Raw genomic sequence first — 20,389 nt, 5'->3', positions numbered from 1 at the left:
GACGAGTCCATTTCCCTGAAAAGTTGTTGCACAGTGCTCTACTTTCCAGGCGGTAGTTGATGTAGCAGACAGGAGTGACACTACAGCACAGGGCAGTTAGTGTTCTTTTCGCGGGATGTTTTGTAACGCTGTCAAAGTGCTTGCACGCTAGCCGCCAGAGGCGCTGTATTCTATGACACTTTTGCGCAAGAATAGTTTCTTATTCCGTTGTTGTTATTTTAGGTACAGAGTTGCTTATGACTGTTACATGTTGTAGATGTCGGGTCGATTCTATTTCCGTGTAAAACGCCTCGATTTAAAATTTTCATTTATCAACTCTCTGTTCATTTGAATAAAATGTTACTGATTCTGAAGTGAAGAGTCTCTTTCGTTATATCGACGGCTAATAGTACGCACGCAATAATTTCTTCGGACGGCAACAGACGCGTTGCTACTCCGACAAACATAAAAGCAACTTTCAGTGTTGCTAAATAGATATATTTCTCCTGTTATATTTCTTCTGTAAGAGAATAGAATTATATTATTATAGTTTTGAGATTTTTTCTTTTTGCTTTAATGTACTTAAAATTTATTCTGTAGATGTGGTTAACGGCATTGTTATTCTACCTCCATGATTGCTATACTAGAAAAATTGGTGCGTATATCTCTGGTCCTTACTGCGCAGTTTCTTTTTATATCCATCTGCCTGGTGAGACTATTTTTAGGTTTACGAATGACAGTTTTAGAAGAGTTTATTTCCCCTTGGTGGCTGGGACCACAATTGTTTCCGGCAGGACGTTTCTATGCTACAGTGAATGCATTTCAGAATATAGCAACGAGTTAAAATATGAGTGTCAGAGATCGAGTGTGACCTACGTAATCTTTGGATTTGGTTGAAATATTAGAAGCAGAACGATATGTTGCAGAGGAGGGTTGTAGCAGACGACATATGAAAGTGTTTTTGATACATCTAAACGAAACAAACATTCGAAAATGCCGGTTGAGTTCGGAACCGCGAAAACTGTCTTTATATTGGCTATAGTGGTGGGCTGTTTTGCAGTCTTATGGCCAAAATTATTTTATCCAATGTTGCAATCTTCCATCAGCAATCGAGCACCGCTTGATCAATCTCAAGGTAAGCGTATAAAAAAACTTTTCATTGGAGCTTATTTTTATTTTCGTTGTAATGTGCAGAAGCCCCCATTAATGAGGATTGTACTACACGGTTGTAACGAAATAATGGCGTGGCAATTTGTTTAAAAGTCTATAATTTCATAAGGTTCTGATTGGTTTTGTTGCACTACAAGAAAGGTATTCGATCAGTGTATTTCTTAGAAGGCAATTGATGCACTAAACTGGCTGTTTATTTAATTAACGATACGCAGATATTAAAATGTTTCCATATTTACTTTGTGCAACATTTATTAAAAGAACTGTAAAAATCTTCAGTGAAATATGTAGTTGGTTGACGGCATGTCATGTACAGTGGAGACTGAACACACTGTGAGAGACGTATGTGTTAAATTTGCGTTGCATCTGTCATATAATGGCGCGCAACTGTTTTGTTTTTTCAGAATAATATATAATTGGTGGGTTGGAGTAATACACAGCCCATACATTAAAGATTTCCCCTGCAAAGCATCCACTTGTACAATATCATGAACAGTTACGGATGCCATCACACATTTTTGGGTGTATTACAGTACTTCCATCTGCGGTGAAGAATCATTTCTTTTCATGAACAGTCGTTTTAAAAATGCCGAGAGAATTGGAAGACTGGAGTACTTTGTATATTTTCTGTGGAATATTTTCGAAATGATTTGGCTGATGTATGAAATCTGTTGGAAAAGCTTATTGGTCAGTTGACAAGACAATTTGTTTCATTAATAGTGCTACTTGTTTCCACAACACTTACATTACATTTGGCATAACCTTGTGTTTCGTGAAGACATGAGATGCAGTTATATTTAGGATCGCAGACACAGTAATAATCACCAAAAAAGGGGGTGGGGGAAATATTTAGTTCCATTCTTGATAATTACTTAAGGTACGCATAGTCTTGTTAAACTTTTAGGGAAAGCAAATAGAAATGCTCAGCATGGAAAGAGACATGGAAGATACATCTCTTCTGCTAGTATGATCACTTTGTTGCCTACTAGTGTCCAGAGAGAATAGAGCAAATGTGTTGTTTGTTGTGTTGTTATGAAACATTGAACATTAGACCCAGTATGTAATATTCTCTACTTGCATGGTTTCTTTGTGTTTCATCTTCTGTACTGTAGCTTCTTCGGGAGACCTCTCGGCAAATTCCTGATTATTAATTACAGCTCAAGACGTTGTTCTATCTTGTCAAATTTGTTTGCTGATTTCGTTTCTCTTTATGATAGTCATCCCTGTTCCGTATTTGATAATTGTGGATCTGAATATTAAAAACTGAAACTTGATCATTTTTAATGAAGCAGATAGTTTCAAATATAAATATAGATGTTAAGGTCATGATTTTTAGTTCCTTAAATATGCCTCTATATGATGCTGTGTAAGCAACATCATTTATTAATCTTACGCCTTTCTTTTGAAGCTTAAAAGACTGGTTTGCAAAAGAGATATTTCCCCAGAATACTATACCATATCTTGGTAGACTATGTATGTATGTAGCCTATGTATGTATGTATGTATGTATGCGTAATAAGCTCTTAACACTGTTTCGGTATTGCAGCAATCTTTAAGCATTCTTAATATGCAACAGTACTTGCTTAATATTTGTTAATCATTTCTACATATTTTTCCCATCTTAGATGCTCATCCACCCATAACCCTAAAAATTTTATGCGATTCTTTTGCTGAATTTGGCTATTCAATAATGAGACTTTTACCTTGGTCCTATTTTTGTTCCTTATATGGTTGAAGTTCATCCAGTCAGTTTTCTTGTCATTGACAACCTAGACAGTTATCTTTAAACCATTTTTCTGCCACTTCTGCGGTTTTATCGTTTTTTTTTTTTTTTTTTTTTTTTTTTTTTTTTTTTGTTTTTTTTTTTTTTTTTGGGAGGGGGGGGGGGGCATCTCGCAATCATTCTTCCCATTTATAATGAAGCTGGTATCATCAACTACTAATATAGTATCAGCTGTTGGAAAAATGTTGTGGTAGGTCATTAATAAAAACCAAGACTAACAATAGTCTGAATACTGAGCAGCCCATAATTAACTTTTTTTATATTCAGAATGGTGCACATTTCCATCTTGATTTGCACTCTTTCTTTCCTATTAGTTAAATATGAGTTGAACTGCTCATGGGAAATGCAATGGGCGCCATAATTATATAGTTTTCACAGTAGTAGATTATGATTTATAAGAGCAAACATTTTGGAAAGCTCCAAAAACAATCCACAGATCAGTTCCATCTTCTCAATAGCTTTATAAAAATGTTTTAGGAAATTGAAGAGCTGTCTGTATAGATTTGCCTTTTCTGAAACTATTCAGTGGATTTACGAGAATCTTATTTTTGTTATCTGAGGCACATTTTATTTTCTCATAGGGATTATGTATACTCGTAATTTTGAAATTGTTTCTTTGTTAGCCTTTAATGCTGCTGGTTCAATAATCTCACCTAAATATTTGAATTTGTCAACTTGGGATAATTTTTCTACTATGACAACCGAAGGTTGGTTTCTGAATCTGTTTGGTTTCTTCCACACACTGTATTCAGTATGAAATTTGGAAGTGTCATTTTCTTTTTGTTACTATTTCATGTTGAATTACTTCTTGTTTGTTATCAGAGAAGATTGTATTATCAGCAAATGCTTTTTTTTTTTTTAATTCAGGTCCTTATCACCTTGGAACTTTGGTTTGTGTGTGTTTCCTAATGTCAGATGCTACATTAAACACTTTTTCTTATTAGTTTCCCCATGTTCAGATTGCAGTTATTCCACAACTGTATATTCATATCGAGGCCATCACCAAGTGGATCTGAAAATTGTGCTGTTGTGAAGCGGCAGAATTTTCATATCCTCTTCGTAATGGCCTGGATGTTACAGAATAGACATTGTGGATTTGAAGTATTTACAATCATCTGGAGTGGCTTGTCAGATTTGTTATAGGTATTGATTTGCATCCATCACACTTCCCCCCCCCCCCCCCCCCCCCCCCCCCATTATCCTGTATTTGTCATTCAATATGTTTTCATGTCCGATATTAAGGGTTCTTTGCCATACACAGCTTTATAAATGATTACTTTGTTGTTATGTTTAACTTTTGTATGTGTTGACCTTTTTTGTTGGAGATGTTCCCTGTTCCCCTGTACACTCTTGAACTTCTGTGATGTCTGTGCTTCTTTTTCTAGTTCTTTTAGTTCAATGACCTTACAGAAAAATTTGAAATATGGGCACCACAAAAAGTTGAGATTCCAACCATCTGTTTCAACCGTTGATGTAAAGATGGTGGAAACACTTTTTGTAAGTGTATACCATATGAAGACTGTGACATCACTCATTACACCCATGAACAATGTAAATAACACTTGAGATATTTAACTCCAACAATAGAATGTAAGTAATGAGGGTAAATGTGTGAAGTATGGGGGTTTTGGGTAGGAACAAACTGAATATGCAACAATAAGAATAATGACACAAAAAGAGCCCTTGAAACTCTGAATATTGAGCATTACTGAATAACAATCGGTATCACAAAGTTCGTTTGACCACTATACCAGTAGCTCACATACAATTCAAAAACCTGGTACCGCAAATTTCACTTGACTGTTACAGTAGCTAAAACATAGCCCATTCTTACAAAAACAAATGCATTCAAAGTATCAAATTGTTATCCAACCCTTCGCTACCCTATCTAAAACAGTCCACAGAACAACAAAACAAAACTCACTCATACAACTAATATTAAAGATAACCTAACCTGAGTGATGGTAAACCTATGTCCAACCACAATCCAACGTAATCGCCACCACTAACAAGATAAGACCAAAAATTCATGAGAACCTGGAAACCTGTATATGGGGAAAAAAGAAAAGTTTACTGTACTAATAATATTGCAATGTCTTCATAGGAGCAGAATCTTGACTTGGTGGGTATTATGAGTGGTATGAACATGTTAAAAAGGGAAGAGGAAGGAACTTGATGGACAGCAAACTCTATCAGAATGTAAATATATCATCACAACTGCTGTATGGGGCTGTTCCCAGGTAGCATTATCATTAGACCATAGCATTAGCATTAGACCACCATGATTTGACAGCAAGTCACCATTGCACCCCCAGAGTGTTAGTCTTTTCTTTCCCACAGATAAATTTGGCCAAAAGCCTTCAATTTCGATCTGTTGTGCCTTTCTTCCACATAAACCTGGAATAAATCATGTGACATCCAATTTTGGATAAAGGTCTGTAGACTGTTCCATGCACTGTGGTCTTTCACTGTATGATTAAATGTTGTTCTTATTTGTTTTAGTCCATATAATATCAGGCCTGATTGGTATTTTTATTTTATTTCTTTTTAATTGTATGTCATAATCTCTTTTGGCCACAGCTATCCTCAGTATCACTTTAAAATCTGAATATGTAGTATCTTGTCAGGGTAATTTCCAAGAATGATTGCCTATTGAAGTCGCAGTGTCCAAACGATACATATCGAACATGCGATTGTAAATTGATCATGCAACTCTGGTGGCGGGCATTGTGTGTATGCTTATGGTGGTCACTACAGCAATGACAAAATGAGTGTTAAATAATACTTGCAATTGCAAAGGAGACAACTTACCTCCCTTGTCGTCGGTGTTGTCGTCATGTTAAAGTCCATTACGGTGGTCTGGATGGATAATTTGGAAGAGTCAGAAACTGTTCTTACGAAATTTTACACACTTCGCACCACCACAGCCTACACAGTCCCTTCTTCCCTCATCTGGTAGTACTCCATATTTGCGACAAAAAGTTAAACAATTTTCTACACTGGATAAATATGGAATTAGATTTTTCCATGTGAGAGAATCCGCCAAAGAAACATCAAGAACACCAGACATCCCATTCACTAAAAACATACATCATTTGGCTTTCGCTAGCAGCTCACAAATAATTCAGAGGTATGTAATTTAGAGCAACTACGGGAACGACAGGAAAGAAATAAAAATGACGATCACAAATAATTGATCACAACGTCCACCGCCGGAGTCGCATGATCGATTTACGACCGCGTGTTCGATATGTATCATTTGGACCCCGCGACTTCGATAGGCGATTGTTCTTGGAAATTACCCTTGTCAGTAGCTACACACACTTTTACCATAGACTATGGTATTTTATTTTTGTGTTGCAACTGCTGACTGGACAACATTACAATTGTAAAGACAGCGTCTTTTACCTTTTGCGGTATGTAATAAACGTATGCTTACCATGGACACAAAGTTTGAGAAATTCAGTATATTTTGCTTCACTGATAGTTCCCCCAACATCAGGGAGCATATTGACATTGTAACCAGAACTGTTGGCAAGCAAAGTATCCTGTAGCATAAAGTAGCACAATTCACAACTAGAAAAATATGGTTGGGTAATTGGAGAACTAGAAACTTTGAGCCAGGCTGATTGTAAACATAGGTACAATTACTCTGGAGAGTTAAGAGCATACAACTTTCTGGAGCCACAATGGTGCATGTTGCAGATGTGCTAAACCACCTGATACACTTGGAAATTGCAGACCTCAACATACAAAGCTTCTATCTACCTTCTCCATTACAGTGATCTGTGCCTTGGGACAATTGAGCCAATAATTCAGTTCATGATGATGGTTTTCTAAACCTTGACAGCTGTCAGTTGAAAGCTTAAATACTGTAATAACAAAAGCACAATGTTAGCAGTTGCTGGGTGATTTATGGATGCAAGCGACTGTTGATTTACAGTCTGGGAATGCTAGACTTGGTGATTCAGGCTAATTTGAGACTTCAAAGTAAAGTTGTATGATGACATGGTTTATATATTACATAATAATCCACATTGTGGAAAATAATTGCCTCAGTTTGATCCTAACTGCAACTTTGTGTCAAGGGTCTACTTTTTTCTGCTAGTAGTATTGACTACCTCAACTTAATTAACCAAAGCTCTTAACAAATATCAATGGAGATCTTAAAGTTTAGGACCCAACATGGGGTTGACCATGCTGGCATGTAGTGAAACTGTATCTAGGCATAATGTGGTGTTTTGAACAGTTACTAATGATAAATGCCATCACTTCAACTTCATATATTTTCCTTTACAAACATTCCATGATACACTAAAATGTCGTGACTTGAATAATCAAAATTAGAAAAAGTAGAAAAAAGTAACACAGGTGGTATTGAGTTATTACATTATCAATATTTTTATTTTAGTTGTATGATGGATATGATAGGTTTAACAACTTCATATTTTATGTAAATTAAGTGTTCCTTCTTACAGAATTTTTGGAAAGACAAACCCTGATAAGCACTTAGACAAAAAGAAATATTTAGGCTTATGTACATCGTAAAACATTTGTCTTGTAAGTTATTTAAAGTCATTATTGTTATTTTTTTGAAATTTTCAGCTTGCTGCGATGTGATTTTTGAAACTGATATCAATGCCATAAAAATAATGATGGAGATGTGTGGCAACATTTTACACCACCACAGTGAATTAGATCCAAAGATTAATGCAGCTTTCTTGCAAGGAAAATGGTCAAAAGAAATGGTCAATACTTGTAGGTCTGATGTCTTAGAAAAATGTGGTGTCGACATAACAGCCTTTTTAAATGAAAGGGTTAGACTTGGTCACAGTTACAAACAGATGTTGGATGGCATAAGATCATTCAATATATCAGTTTGCCTGAAAACAAATTTCGGTGTCCCGCCTTCTTTAATAGGGGCACCTAGAAGAATGAGGATACTCAGTGCACCACGTAAGCAGTAATTTCTTTGTATCGTGTGTCTGATCTCAACAAACTAACAAGTAAAATATGGTGTTTAGTATAGTAGTAACTAACACCCGCCAGGTACACGACGGACTGGGTGGTTGTTGTTGTTGTCGTTGTTGTTGCTGTTGTGGTGGTGGTGGTGGTGGTGGTGGTGGTGGTGGTGGTGGTCTTCAGTCCTGAGACTGGTTTGATGCACCTCTACATGCTACTCTATCCTCTGCAAGCTTCATCTCCCAGTACCTACTGCAACCTACATCCTTCTGAATCTGCGTAGTGTATTCATCTCTTGGTCTCCCTCTAAGATTTTTACTCTCCATGCCACCCTCCAATTCTTCTAGTCAAGTTGTGCCACAAACTCATCTTCTCACCAATCCTATTCAATACTTTCGCATTAGTTAAGTGATCTTCCTATCTAATCTTCAGCATTCTTCTGTAGCACCACATTTCGAAAGCTTCTATTCTCTTCTTGTCCAAAAAATTTATTGTCCATGTTTCACTTCCGTACATGGCTACACTCCATACAAATACTTCCAGAAACGACTTCCTGACACTTAAATCTATACTCGATGTTAACAAATTTCTCTTCTTCAGAAACTCTTTCCTTGCCATTGCCAGTCTACATTGTATATCCTCTCTACTTCGACCATCATCAGTTATTTTGCTCCCCAAGTAGCAAAACTCATTTACTACTTTAAGAGTCTCATTTCCTAATCTAATTCCCTCAGCATCACCTGACTTAATTCGACTACATTCCATTATCCTCGTTTTGCTTTTGCTGATGTTCATCTTATATCCTCCTCTTAAGATGCTGTCCATTCCGTTCAACTGCTCTTCAAAGTCCTTTGCTGTCTCTGACAGAATTACAATGTCATTGGCAAACCTCAAAGTTTTTGTTTCTTCTCCATGGATTTTAATTCCTACTCCGAATTTTTCTTTTGTTTCCTTTACTGCTTGCTCAATATACAGATTGAATAACATCGGGGATAGGTTACACCTCTGTCTCACTCCCTTCCCAACCACTGCGTCCCTTTCATGCCCCTCGCCCCTTATAACTGCCATCTGGTTTCTGTACAAATTGTAAATAGCCTTTCCCTCCCTGTATTTTACCCCTGCCACCTTCAAAATTTGAAAGAGATTATTCCAGTCAACATTGTCAAAAGCTTTCTCTAAGTCTACAAAGGCTAGAAACGTAGGTTTGCCTTTCCTTAATCTATTTTCTAAGATAAGCCGTAGGGTCAGTATTGCTTCCTGTGTTCCAGCATTTCTATGGAATGCAAACTGATCTTCCCCGAGGTCGGCTTCTACCAGTTTTTCCATTCGTCTGTAAAGAATTTGCATTAATATTTTGCAACCGTGACTTATTAAACTGATAGTTCAGTAATTTTCACATCTGTCTCAAGACCTGCTTTCTTTGGGATTGGAATTATTATATTCTTCTTGAAGTCTGAGGGTATTTCGCATGTCTCATACATCTTGCTCACCAGATGGTAGAGTTTTGTCAGGACTGGCTCTCCCAAGACTGTCAGCAGTACTAAAGGAATGTTGTCTATTCCTGAGGCCTTGTTTCGACTTCAAACTTCCAGTGCTCTGTCAATTTCTTCATGCAGTATCATATATCCCATTTCATCTTCATCTAAATCCTCTTCCATTTCCGTAATATCGCCTTTGTATAGACCCTGTATGTACTCCTTCCAACTTTCTGCTTTCCCTTCTTTGCTTAGAACTGGGTTTCCATCTGAGCTCTTGATATTCATACAAGTGGTTCTCTTTTCTCCAAAGGTGTGTTTAATTTTCCTGTGTGCAGTATCTATCTTACCCCTATTGAGATAAGCCTCTATGTCCTTACATTTGTTCTCTAGCCATTCCTGCTTAGCCATTTTGCACTTCCTGTCAATCTCATTTTTGAGATATTTGTTTTCCTTTTTGCCTGCTTCATTTGCTGAATTTTTATATTTTCTCCTTTCATCAATTAAATTCTATATTTCTTCTTTTACCTAAGGATTACTGCTAGCCCTCGTCTTTTTACCTTCTTGATCCTCTGCTGCCTTCACTACTTCATCCCTCAAATCTACCCATTCTTCTTCTTCTTCTTCTTCTTCTTCTTCTGTATTTCTTTCCCTCATTCCTGTCAATTGTTCCCTGAAGCTCTGTACAACCTCTGGATTAGTCAGTTTATCCAGGTCCCATCTCCATAAATTCCCACCTTTTTGCGGGTTCTTCAGTTTTAATCTACAGTTCACAACCAATAGATTGTGGTCAGAGTCCACATCTGCCCCTGGAAATGTCTTACAATTTAAAACTTGGTTCCTAAATCTGTCTTACCATTATGTAATCTATCTGATACCTTCTAGTATCTCCAGGCTTCTTCCATGTATACAACCTGCTTTTATGATTCTTGAACCAAGTGTTAGCTATGATTAAGTTATGCTCTGTGCAAAGTTCTACCAGGCGGCTTCCTCTTTCATTTCTTGCCCCCAATCCATATTCACCTACTACGTTTCCTTCTCTCTCTTTTCCTACTATTGAATTCCAGTCACCAATGACTATTAAATTTTTGTCTCCCTTCACTATCCGAATAATTTTTTTTATATCATCATACATTTTATCAATTTCTTCGTCATCTGCAGAGCTAGTTGGCATATAAACTTGTACTACTGTAGTAGGCATGGGCTTCATGTCTATCTTGGCCTCAATAACGCATTCACTATGCTGTTTGTAGTAACTTACCCCCACTCCTATTTTTTTTTATTCATTATTAAACCTACTCCTGCCTTACCCCTATTTGATTTTGTATTTATAACCCTGTATTCACCTGACCAAAAGTCTTGTTCCTCTTGCCACCGAACTTCACTAATTCCCAGTATATCAACTTTAACCTATCCATTTCCCTTTTTAAGCTGGGTTAAGGATAGCCAATACATGGCTCAGTTTCATTATTGTTTCCTCTGAAATACCGTATGAAGTTGACAGGCTCCTTGAGCTGTTATTGTGGTATAAACATGTGCATTTGTTATGGTGTTATGTCTACTTAACACAACAGTGAATGTAGCATTATGCACTGAGTTTTCATTGTTGGTTCCTAACAATCTGTACATAATGGGGTCATAGGTGAATTGTGTGTGGAAATCTTTAATATATTAAAAAGAACCCTGTTTAAAATGTTGATTAATGAATACTGTTTATGCAGTCAGATATGGGTGATATTGTATTCATGATACTGCCACAGTAGTGTTGACAGTGTGCCATGTATTTCATGTGTCTAATACTTGATGATATAATTGACTGACTTAAATTTTACTGACCATTAATGTTTGTGCTACTTCAGATTGGAAGAAAATTCACTGTACTGCTTAAATGGTTATGTTCCTTTCAAGTAATAGGCTCACTTGAGAGGGGTAGGACCCCAAACAGGCCAACTTGGAGCAGGAGAGGCACCATAGGACATTTTAGTTTCCGCTGTCTATACTTTTAGAAATAAATTCATAAAACTTTGTCAGAATGGCCACGAAGGATGCAAGATTCACACTCATAGCAGTGGAAGTTCAAAAACATAACAAAATAATTTTTTTTACGTGCGAAATTTCATCTTTTTTTCACTTACTGTTGGCTGCATTTTTGGTGCAGGTACATTTTTTCGTAAATAAGAGATTCTTTGGTGAATTTTGCTCAGCATACGAACAATACTTACTACATGTGTATGAAACTGTAGAACTTATGTAAGTTATGAAAAATTGGATGAGCTGTTACATTTTAAACTTCATGTTTAGAAAAACCTCTAATTGTACAGCTAAGTCTCAATTTTTACCACAATTTTTAATAGATTTGGAAAATTCTAGTTTCATATACCTGCAAGTATGGTTTGTATGCTGTGCAAAATTCATTGAAAAATCTCTGTACTTACGAAGAAAAGTGTACCTATAGCAGCAAATGCAGGCAATAGTAAGTGGAAAAAAAGATGAAATTTCATATGTAAAAAAAAAAAAAAAAAAAAAAAAAAAAAAAAAAAAAAAAAAAAAAAAAATGTTGCAATGTTTTAGAACTTCCACTGCTATGAGAGTGAATCCTGAAACCTTCCTGGCCATGCTGACAAGGTTGATTTATGAATTTATTTGTGAAAGTATAGACAGTGGAAATTAAAATGTCCTGTGGTCCCTCTCCTGCTCCAAATTCGGCCAGTTTGGTTTCCCCCCCCCCCCCCCCCCCCCCCCCCCATTTCCCCCTCCCTCCTTAACTCCATCTTTTGGTGTTTTTTTAATGCCTCATAAGCAAACAATCTAGGTAAAAGCAACCACATTTGAATTTATCAATGTAGTCCATCAAAATTAGCTACCCAGTGCTGGAAGAGTGCTTTGTGGCATGATATTGATTGCATTAGTATAATTTGCTATGTGCCAGGAGATCATAAAATATCTAACAAGATGTTGAAACAATCTTGCCATCACACACAACTTTGAAGAAATTCAGACTTCACCTTATTCATAGAATACCACTAGTGTATTAAGTCAAACATTAATGTATAATATAATATATTGCGTTAATTTTCTGCAGAAGTTACACCACAGTGTATTAAGAGGGGAATTTGTATTGATAACTAATGCAAATAAAACTGAGGTATTGTATGTGGTGAAGATGATAAAGATTGAGGCAGCGAAGCAGAATAGGAGAGCAGAAGAAATAAAGAAATGCAGTGGGTGGAGAGGAAGAAAATGGAGAGTCGAAGTTCTGCTCCGCATGTAACCAGAGGAGAAATGCAACTCAAAAAGCAGCGTTAGAAATAGAACAAACTTAAGCCATTTTAGGCTTCAGTCAAATAATTTCAGAATGCAAACATTTGTCTTCGTCTGAAATTATTAACTATAATTTATATTACTGCTATGAATTACTTACTTTGCAAAGATATTTTCACATTTAGATTATGAAAGTGCACAATGCTTAGATTGCTCAGTCATTAATATAATGCTGACACTGTATTTGAATATGAAAGTTGACTATACTATATGATTCTTTCATAGCCAGATATTGTCAAGTTTTATTAGTCTGAATCACTCAGATTGATTAGAATTACTTTGTTTCCCTGCAACTGATCTTGTGCTGTGTGCATTGTATTTTTTGTGACAGGACCCATACGTCAAGAGCGACCACCCCATCTGCGGCCTGATATGTTGCATCCAGCTCTCAGGGAACGTGGACGAGCTATTCCACAGTCCCACATTGTTCCTAGGATTGTTGAAAAGGAGGGGCGTGTAAGTCAAAACATCAGTTCTTATAATTTGTGATTTGTAATTAAGGCACTTTACTGTGCTTAAGAAAGAGAAATTAATGCTACTCATCATTTGGAGGAGACAGAGGGAGCAATAAACAGAATACACTAAGCTTATTGAGCTTGGAAAACTGTATGGCTGAGAGGGGGAAGGTTGGCATGTATTGGTAACAGAGTAAGCTTACCTCGTATTTGGGCATTTTGTGGATTAGTAGGTTCTGAATAATGACATATTTTAATTTTTCTCTCACTTGGGTGTTTACTGTATTAATTAGTTTCCAAATGAATTATACCTAATTATTTTCTTCCCAAAAGTATAGTGACCTTACAATGTATTTATTTACTGTCTAAACACACTACAAAAATTTCCTCACATTTAAATGTGTGTTCTATTTTAGGATTTATGAACTGCTTCTTGCTAGTAACTGTATTAGCAGGGAGCCAGACAGTATTTTTAAAACTGTCTGAAGCTAACACTCTCTCTTACTTTCAGCACTCATTTTCTGTCCTATGATTATGGTGGTTTGTTGTTTAAACCATACAACTGATTGTACCTATCATTCCTAACTCGAATCATGGAGAAGCTCAGCAGATTAGTGGAGTGTGTGATTACCTGTATTTCTTTCAAGCTCCTGAGCTCCTGATGTGTTTCTCAGTTTCAGAATTGTTAAGAGATGTAAAAGTATGAGGGACGTTCAGTAATTAAAAAAGACAAATTGTTGTAGAAATGAAACAATTTGTAGGAATTGTTTTGTACTTCAGTTGCTTTGGGTTGGCATCACTGGGTTGAGCTGAGAACAGCTGACAGGTAAAAATTGTTTTGTTTACATCCCTGCATTTAACAGTGGTGTGTCCACTTGAAGCTTCCACATTAGTTGAAAAATGTGCAGTGTTTTGTTTGTTACTTTCTGAAGGTTGAAAACCATCCAAAATCGTTTGCAAAATGATTTTACAGTATGGTGAAAGTTGTATAAACTGTGTATAAACTGTGGAACTGGTTAGAAGTGCGTAGAACAGTTCAAAAACTATCAAACGTCAATGACTGAGCAGCAGCATTCCGACCGGCCAGTTGAAGTGTCAGCTCCTTCACTTAAAACCAGCATTCATGACATTATTCACAAAGACCAACTTGTCACAGTTGAACATATAACAAAAGCAGTTGCTGTAAGTGTTGGCACCATTCATACTGTTCTCAGTAACGAGCTTAAGTACAGCAAAACAAGTACAAGATCACAAAAGAGTTAATGCAAAAACACAAGGAAACAAGCCACAAAGTGTGAACAGGCTTGAGAGAACACTATGAAAGGGTAGGTGACCCTCTTCTTAAAAAGATTTTAAATGTGTGGTGGTGCTTGGTTTCACCATTTTGGCCAAGAGTCTGAAAGATAACAAGCAGATCAAAGAATTTATGGGAAAGTGGCTCAAACAAGACAATGTCTTGCATCCAGTAAAAAAAAAAAAAAAACTAATCCATTGCTGGGGGAAGTGTGTTATTATTGGTGGTGATTGTGTTGAGAATTAGTAAGTTTCATTTTGTAGAAATAATTTTTTTCCTCTATCAGTTTTTCTTTAATTATCAGATATCCATCACAGTACCCATTATTTGTGCTCTTTCCTTGGTTAGCAATAACTTTGCTCACAAACCAGTTTAATGGAATAGAAATTCTCAAATTCATAATGTATTTGCTACAGCAAGTGTTTTAGTTACTCATTCTTTGCAGATTTTTTTAATTTTTTTCAGCTATTTCTCCAGTTAAGCATATATAAAACATAAACAGGCACTCTTTGTTGAAAATGTTGTCAGTTAAAGCAGTCTGTTGACACTAGAAATACAGATTTTGTGTTGACATTATGCTGTTATCTTAATTGCCCCCTTAACCTGCTTTAGAGGTTGTCAGTCCTCATGAGCTATTACATTTTGCAGAATCTCATGGTCTGTTCTTCTCAAAGTTGTCATATCATAAATTGGAAGATTGCTCAAATGATGAGCCTGTACCATTCGGTGGAGTGTGATGAGTTTGTATTGTTTCCAAAAGCAACCAGAAAGTGGTAACTTTCTCAAATAAATGTTTCACACGTTCTTGCCTCATCAGATTTGTATTCAGCGTCAAGCTTTCAGTGATTTCCTACTGCTGACGACAGAAGAAGCTGTGGAAAGGTTAAGACTAAATACAAATCTCACATGGCAAGAACTCTGTTAAGTATTTATTCAGGAAATAGCAATGGTTGATATATGTTCTTATTCTAAAACCGATTGTTAGTTGCCTTGTTAAATAAGGAGGCATGCAGTTGCACCGAAGCAGGCTTAACCATCTTGCATATCAGTTCGTATGATGATGCTATAGGGAAGCAGTATGCAATTTTTCCCCCTTTCTTCACTGATGTGCATTTTCTGTTAAAACAACTGCACTTGACTTTTGAAAAATCTATCGCTCATTTATTCAAATGAAACCATACATGAAGTCAATATTCCCAAATACTTCATGACTCAAAACACATTTGCTTATCATCATATTAGCACTATTTTTTACTTTGTAAACAATAACTTCCATGCTACATCAGCCACACAGTACTGCAAGTCCATTGTCAGATTTTCTTGTTGCACCAGCATTATATGTTAGGATGCTCATTCGCTGAAAGTAAAGAAGTATTAAAGAACCTATTGAATGGAGTAAACAGTATGCTGAATACAGAATATGAAATGGAACTGAACCAAAGAAAGATGAAAGTAATGAGGAGTAGAAAAATAGGAAAAATTTCAAATAAAAATTGGGAACTATGTAGAAGACAAAGTGAACGACGGTTGCTTTCTGAGAAGCACAGTAGTGCAGGATAAGCAAAGCAAGGAGCATAAAAGAAGTAGACTACCACAGCAGAAAGAGTGTACCCACCAAAATAAGTCCCCACATATCAAATATAGACCTTCATTCAAGAAAGAAATTTCTAACAAAATTATCTGGAGTTTAGCATTGGAAATTAATCGTAGATTATGGGGCAGTCAAAGGGAAGGTAATGAAACTGTTAGGGATGTGTTGTTACTGGAGGATGCTGAAAATTAAATGAGCTAATCTGTACTACTACTACTACTACTACTACTACTACATCAAGACAAGCCATTGTTTAACATTGTTACTGGAAATCTCTAAAAGTACTTGACTGATTTACTTCAGATTCTTAAACAATACAGTAATAAGCATTTGGATTGACATAGGCTGTATATTTTTTTAAACGACAATGTACAAGATTTCTGTTAAAAACAGCTGTTGTAAAGAAAATTCTGTGCTGTAAAAATTTGTAGTTTAGTTTTCTTTGTTGCAGTCAGTTTGAATTAAGATAGCAGGGCATGTAAATTATTAGACATATTTTTTCGCATAAATATTCTTTGTCCTTATATATAATTTCAAACCATATGTGTTGTTTTGGTTTCTTCCTTCGCATCTGTTTTACAGAAAACAAGGAAGTTGTGTTCGTGACTTATTGGATTATGATTGTATTACTGCCAGCATGTACTCTCAGTTGTGCAAAAATTTGTAATCCGAATCATTCACTGATTAAAAGTATGTGGAATACTATCATTGAAGCTACTATTCTCACAGTCCCTGCAGCTGGAGAGCTCAGTCTCATACCTGATATACTAATGATCCCAACTGAGTGACCCATTAATTTTTAGCAGCTTCAATTCACGATCCAGTTTTATTTAGAATAAACAAGACTCAAGATTAGAGAGATGGGAAAGAGGATGTGGGGGAGGGGGTGGAGGAAATAGACATAGAGAATGGGGAGGAGGTGATGCATAGGGAGAGGGGAAGGCGGATGAGAAGGACAAAGAGGGGGGGCAAGGAAGGGATGGCAAAGAGGGGAGGAAGGAGTATGGGATGTATCTTAAATTCCTGTACATATTTAGCAACTACAAAACATTTGCGGGTTCACTAGTAAAATAGAAAACGAGGTGGTTCTCCACATGTTTAGAAAGAAATATAAGTAGAACACTAACTTAAGGGGAAGCACAAGGTGATAAAACAGGGAATAACTTCCATGCTACTAAATGGAGCCACAGATGGTAAAAATTGTAGGGAAAGACAAAAATGTGGAAATATCCAACAAATAATTGAGGACATTAGGTGGAAGTGCTACTTTGTGATGCAGAGATTACCACATTGGACAAAATCATGATTGGTCACATCAAACCAGTCTGAAGATGAATGAACTACTTCCCATGCCTTCTTCCCCCCACCCCAACTGCCAAAAGTGTCATCAAATTACTATCATAAATACCTGTAATGGTATGGGAAATGTCATTATCTTCAGCTCAGATGTATTGAAAAAATTTAAAGATGTACCGTTGTTAAGGAAAAAACTCATGACAGTGGCTGCTTAGAGTATTCCTTTCATATATGATACACTAGAGACCTGCAGGTATCTTAATTCAGAAACTACTTTTTTTCACATTAGAAACAATTTTCCATGCTTTCTGGGTTAATCATCTTCCCTACATAATTACTATTCAGTGACCACACTTTTATTACTATAATTTGAAAGAAGCACTGTTCACCATATAAAGGTCTCATAGGAAGAGGTGTTTTCCAGTCTGGAGCTTGTGACAAGAACTGACCAATAATTTGCAGCCTCTCCTCATTAGCAGCACTTCTTCTTGACCACAGTAAAGCTGAAAGTTCACATAAGTGTGAGATGGTGTTTATTCATTGATGTACATGATGCCAACAATTTAGTTAACATTAACAGACACTTTATTCGATGTGAAGTTCAGTTATTTATTACAGTGACCAGTTTTTTTCTCTGTAAACCTTAATTAGTGCAAGTCCGTGGGCTATCACATGCGATTAGAGTTTGAAGTAACATAGTCTATTGTGGCACAAAATAATTTTCCTATTTATATGAAAATACCACAGCTCTCAGTTATGACAATACAGTTCAAATGTAGCACAATCCTTTGGAAATTTGTTAAATACAATTACACTTCAGTGGTTCATTTAAGTGAGTCCATCACATGAATAACTGAGTCTAACAATATTTCAATCTGATAACAATAGTCCACAGTGCTTGTGGATCACATCACAGTTCAATTTGAATGTTAATTAATTTAGGTCTCAAAGATCACTTATACGTAATTGAACTTCAAAGTTTGTGAATTTTGCACTGAACAGACTGTATATCTTTGTATACAGAACATGTGTAATTGAGTCAAACAATGAGACCTATTCACTTCCAAACAGCAGGTAGACTATTTTGGATGGCACTTTACTACTTATAGGTAGGTGTAAGAACAAACTTGCAATGCTTTGAAATATGGCTAGGTTGTAATTTACTGTATTTGATGATGTAAAAGAATTAATAGAATTTTGTATTACTGAAAATGTTGCTAGTTACAAATTTATAAAAATAGATAGATACTATTTTTCTGCTGCTTTGTGAAACCCCTCATTTACATAAACTATGAATCAGTGCATTAATTAACCAATGCTAAGTGTTAGATATTACAGAAAAAAATTGGGTAGCAAAAAAATGCTGTCAAAGTCCAGAACCTACCAATGAATTTGACTAAATCTGCAGTGGCAAATAGCGGTGGGCCAGAAATTTAAATTTAATTATTTTGGAAGATAATGAGCTTTAGGTAATTTAAAATAATATATAGGACGGTGGGAATGTTTAAGTTGCAAATGGTGTGGGGTCACTTTCCCCATATGAGTAGTAGCTCACAAAGATTTTCATGTCTCAAACTATAGTGCTAACTTCAGTGTAACTTTTAGTTAACTGTATCCTACTAAAAATTAATTATGCAGATGGAATGGGAAGACTTGAAATAAGAATCTGAATAACAAATTGCAGTAAAACTTGGTACAAACAAGAACTTGAGATTTCTGAGTGTCACAAATCAACAAGTAAATGTATTGGAAATGAGATAAAAATTAGCAAAAATGTTTAGTTATTTTTGGGAGTAAAAAAATACAATAAAAGGAAAATATCCACCTGCATTGTCACAAGCTTTGCCATTTATCCTTTTTGCAGTCTACAGAGTCCAATAAATGCAACAAAAACAAGTTATAGACAGCCACACATAAAATGGTTTGTATGAAAGAGCGAAGGAATGTGAAATGGATAGGTAAAAACTGAAAATAAACCAAGGGAATCTGTGCATGTGATTATGTATAAAATAACAAAACAGTGATAAAAGTTGATTCTAATTTGTCATTGGTATTTCAGCCAGGCCCTATTCCTGGCATGCGACCTCCCATGGGTGGTGCCGGTCATGTGGTCCCAGCCCCCAAGACTGGTGGTACAATGGGAATAATTATGCCCATGTATACAATTGGAATTGTCATCTTCTTTATGTATACCATAATGAAGGTAGGTATTATTTTTGTAGTTGTACTGTGGTTAAAAAATCATTTTTAAAACAAAATGTGGTGTCAGGCATCCACACATTACCAGATGAGTGATAGATGATGCATAGCAACAGTTAAAGTTGAGAAAATCATACTACCGCTTGTCAATGAAAGTAATCCATTTTCAAAATGTGGTGTAATTAGATAGATAAAAAAATCTACTCACCAAGTGGCTGCAGGAGAACTCACCTATAAAAGGTATTACAATTCACAAGCTTTCAGAGAAAATGGCTCCTTCTTCTGACAGAAGTTTTGAAGGGGAAGGAAGAGGAGTGAAGGAATGGACTGGTGAGGTTTAGGATAAGAGGTAGAGTTTCGGAAAGTCACCCAGAACCCAGGCTCTGGACAGGATGAGAAGGAAAGGCTGATTGTTGTGGACTGCTGCACTGGACGAGATTTGAAAACCAGAACTCCCAGGGTGGAAGGTGGATTAAATGCAAGGCAGAGATTACTGTCAAAACATTGTACACGAGGTCATAAGATTGAAAAGCTAGGTGCATTATATGAGATATAGGTGGGAGGAGGACAACAAAAAATAGACAGGTCAGAAAATGAAAGCTGTAGGAAACTAAAAGGGAGTTAAGAAGGGAATAGTTACTATGAAGAAATGCTGATACCAGAGAAATTAATGTAGATTAAGGTCAGGTGGATGGCAAGACCAAGGACATGTTGTAGTGCCAGTTACCATCTGCAGAGTTGTGAGAAACTGGTGCCTGGGGGAGAAACCGGGTGGTGTGTATGGTGAAACAGGCACTGAGGTCATGACACTCATGTTTTAGAGCATGGTCTGTAACAGGATATTGTGTGTGGAGAGTATACAAC

At 36.3% G+C, this 20,389-nt stretch overlaps 1 protein-coding gene across 13 annotated transcripts in view; it reads left to right on the top strand.

Moving 5' to 3' along the window:
- Positions 1 to 697: 697 nt before the first annotated feature.
- The window catches only part of LOC124616783 (FK506-binding protein 5), a 215,240-nt gene continuing 195,548 nt past the window's right edge, over positions 698 to 20,389 (top strand). For 6 of the 13 annotated variants that reach the window (XM_047145184.1, XM_047145192.1, XM_047145190.1 and 3 more), the window contains exons 1-4: positions 700 to 1,114; positions 7,538 to 7,888; positions 13,022 to 13,146; positions 19,386 to 19,529. In XM_047145184.1, the coding sequence (XP_047001140.1) occupies positions 973 to 1,114; positions 7,538 to 7,888; positions 13,022 to 13,146; positions 19,386 to 19,529 (762 nt within the window). In that variant the 5' untranslated portion in view covers positions 700 to 972. Of the gene's footprint in view, positions 1,115 to 7,537; positions 7,889 to 13,021; positions 13,147 to 19,385; positions 19,530 to 20,389 lie in introns of all 13 variants that reach the window. The other 7 variants (XM_047145189.1, XM_047145187.1, XM_047145195.1 and 4 more) reach the window with 4 other exon arrangements.

This window comes from Schistocerca americana, chromosome 5, assembly GCF_021461395.2.
Source record: "Schistocerca americana isolate TAMUIC-IGC-003095 chromosome 5, iqSchAmer2.1, whole genome shotgun sequence".
Taxonomy (NCBI): domain Eukaryota; kingdom Metazoa; phylum Arthropoda; class Insecta; order Orthoptera; family Acrididae; genus Schistocerca; species Schistocerca americana.
This window is presented reverse-complemented; position numbering and strand designations above follow the sequence as displayed.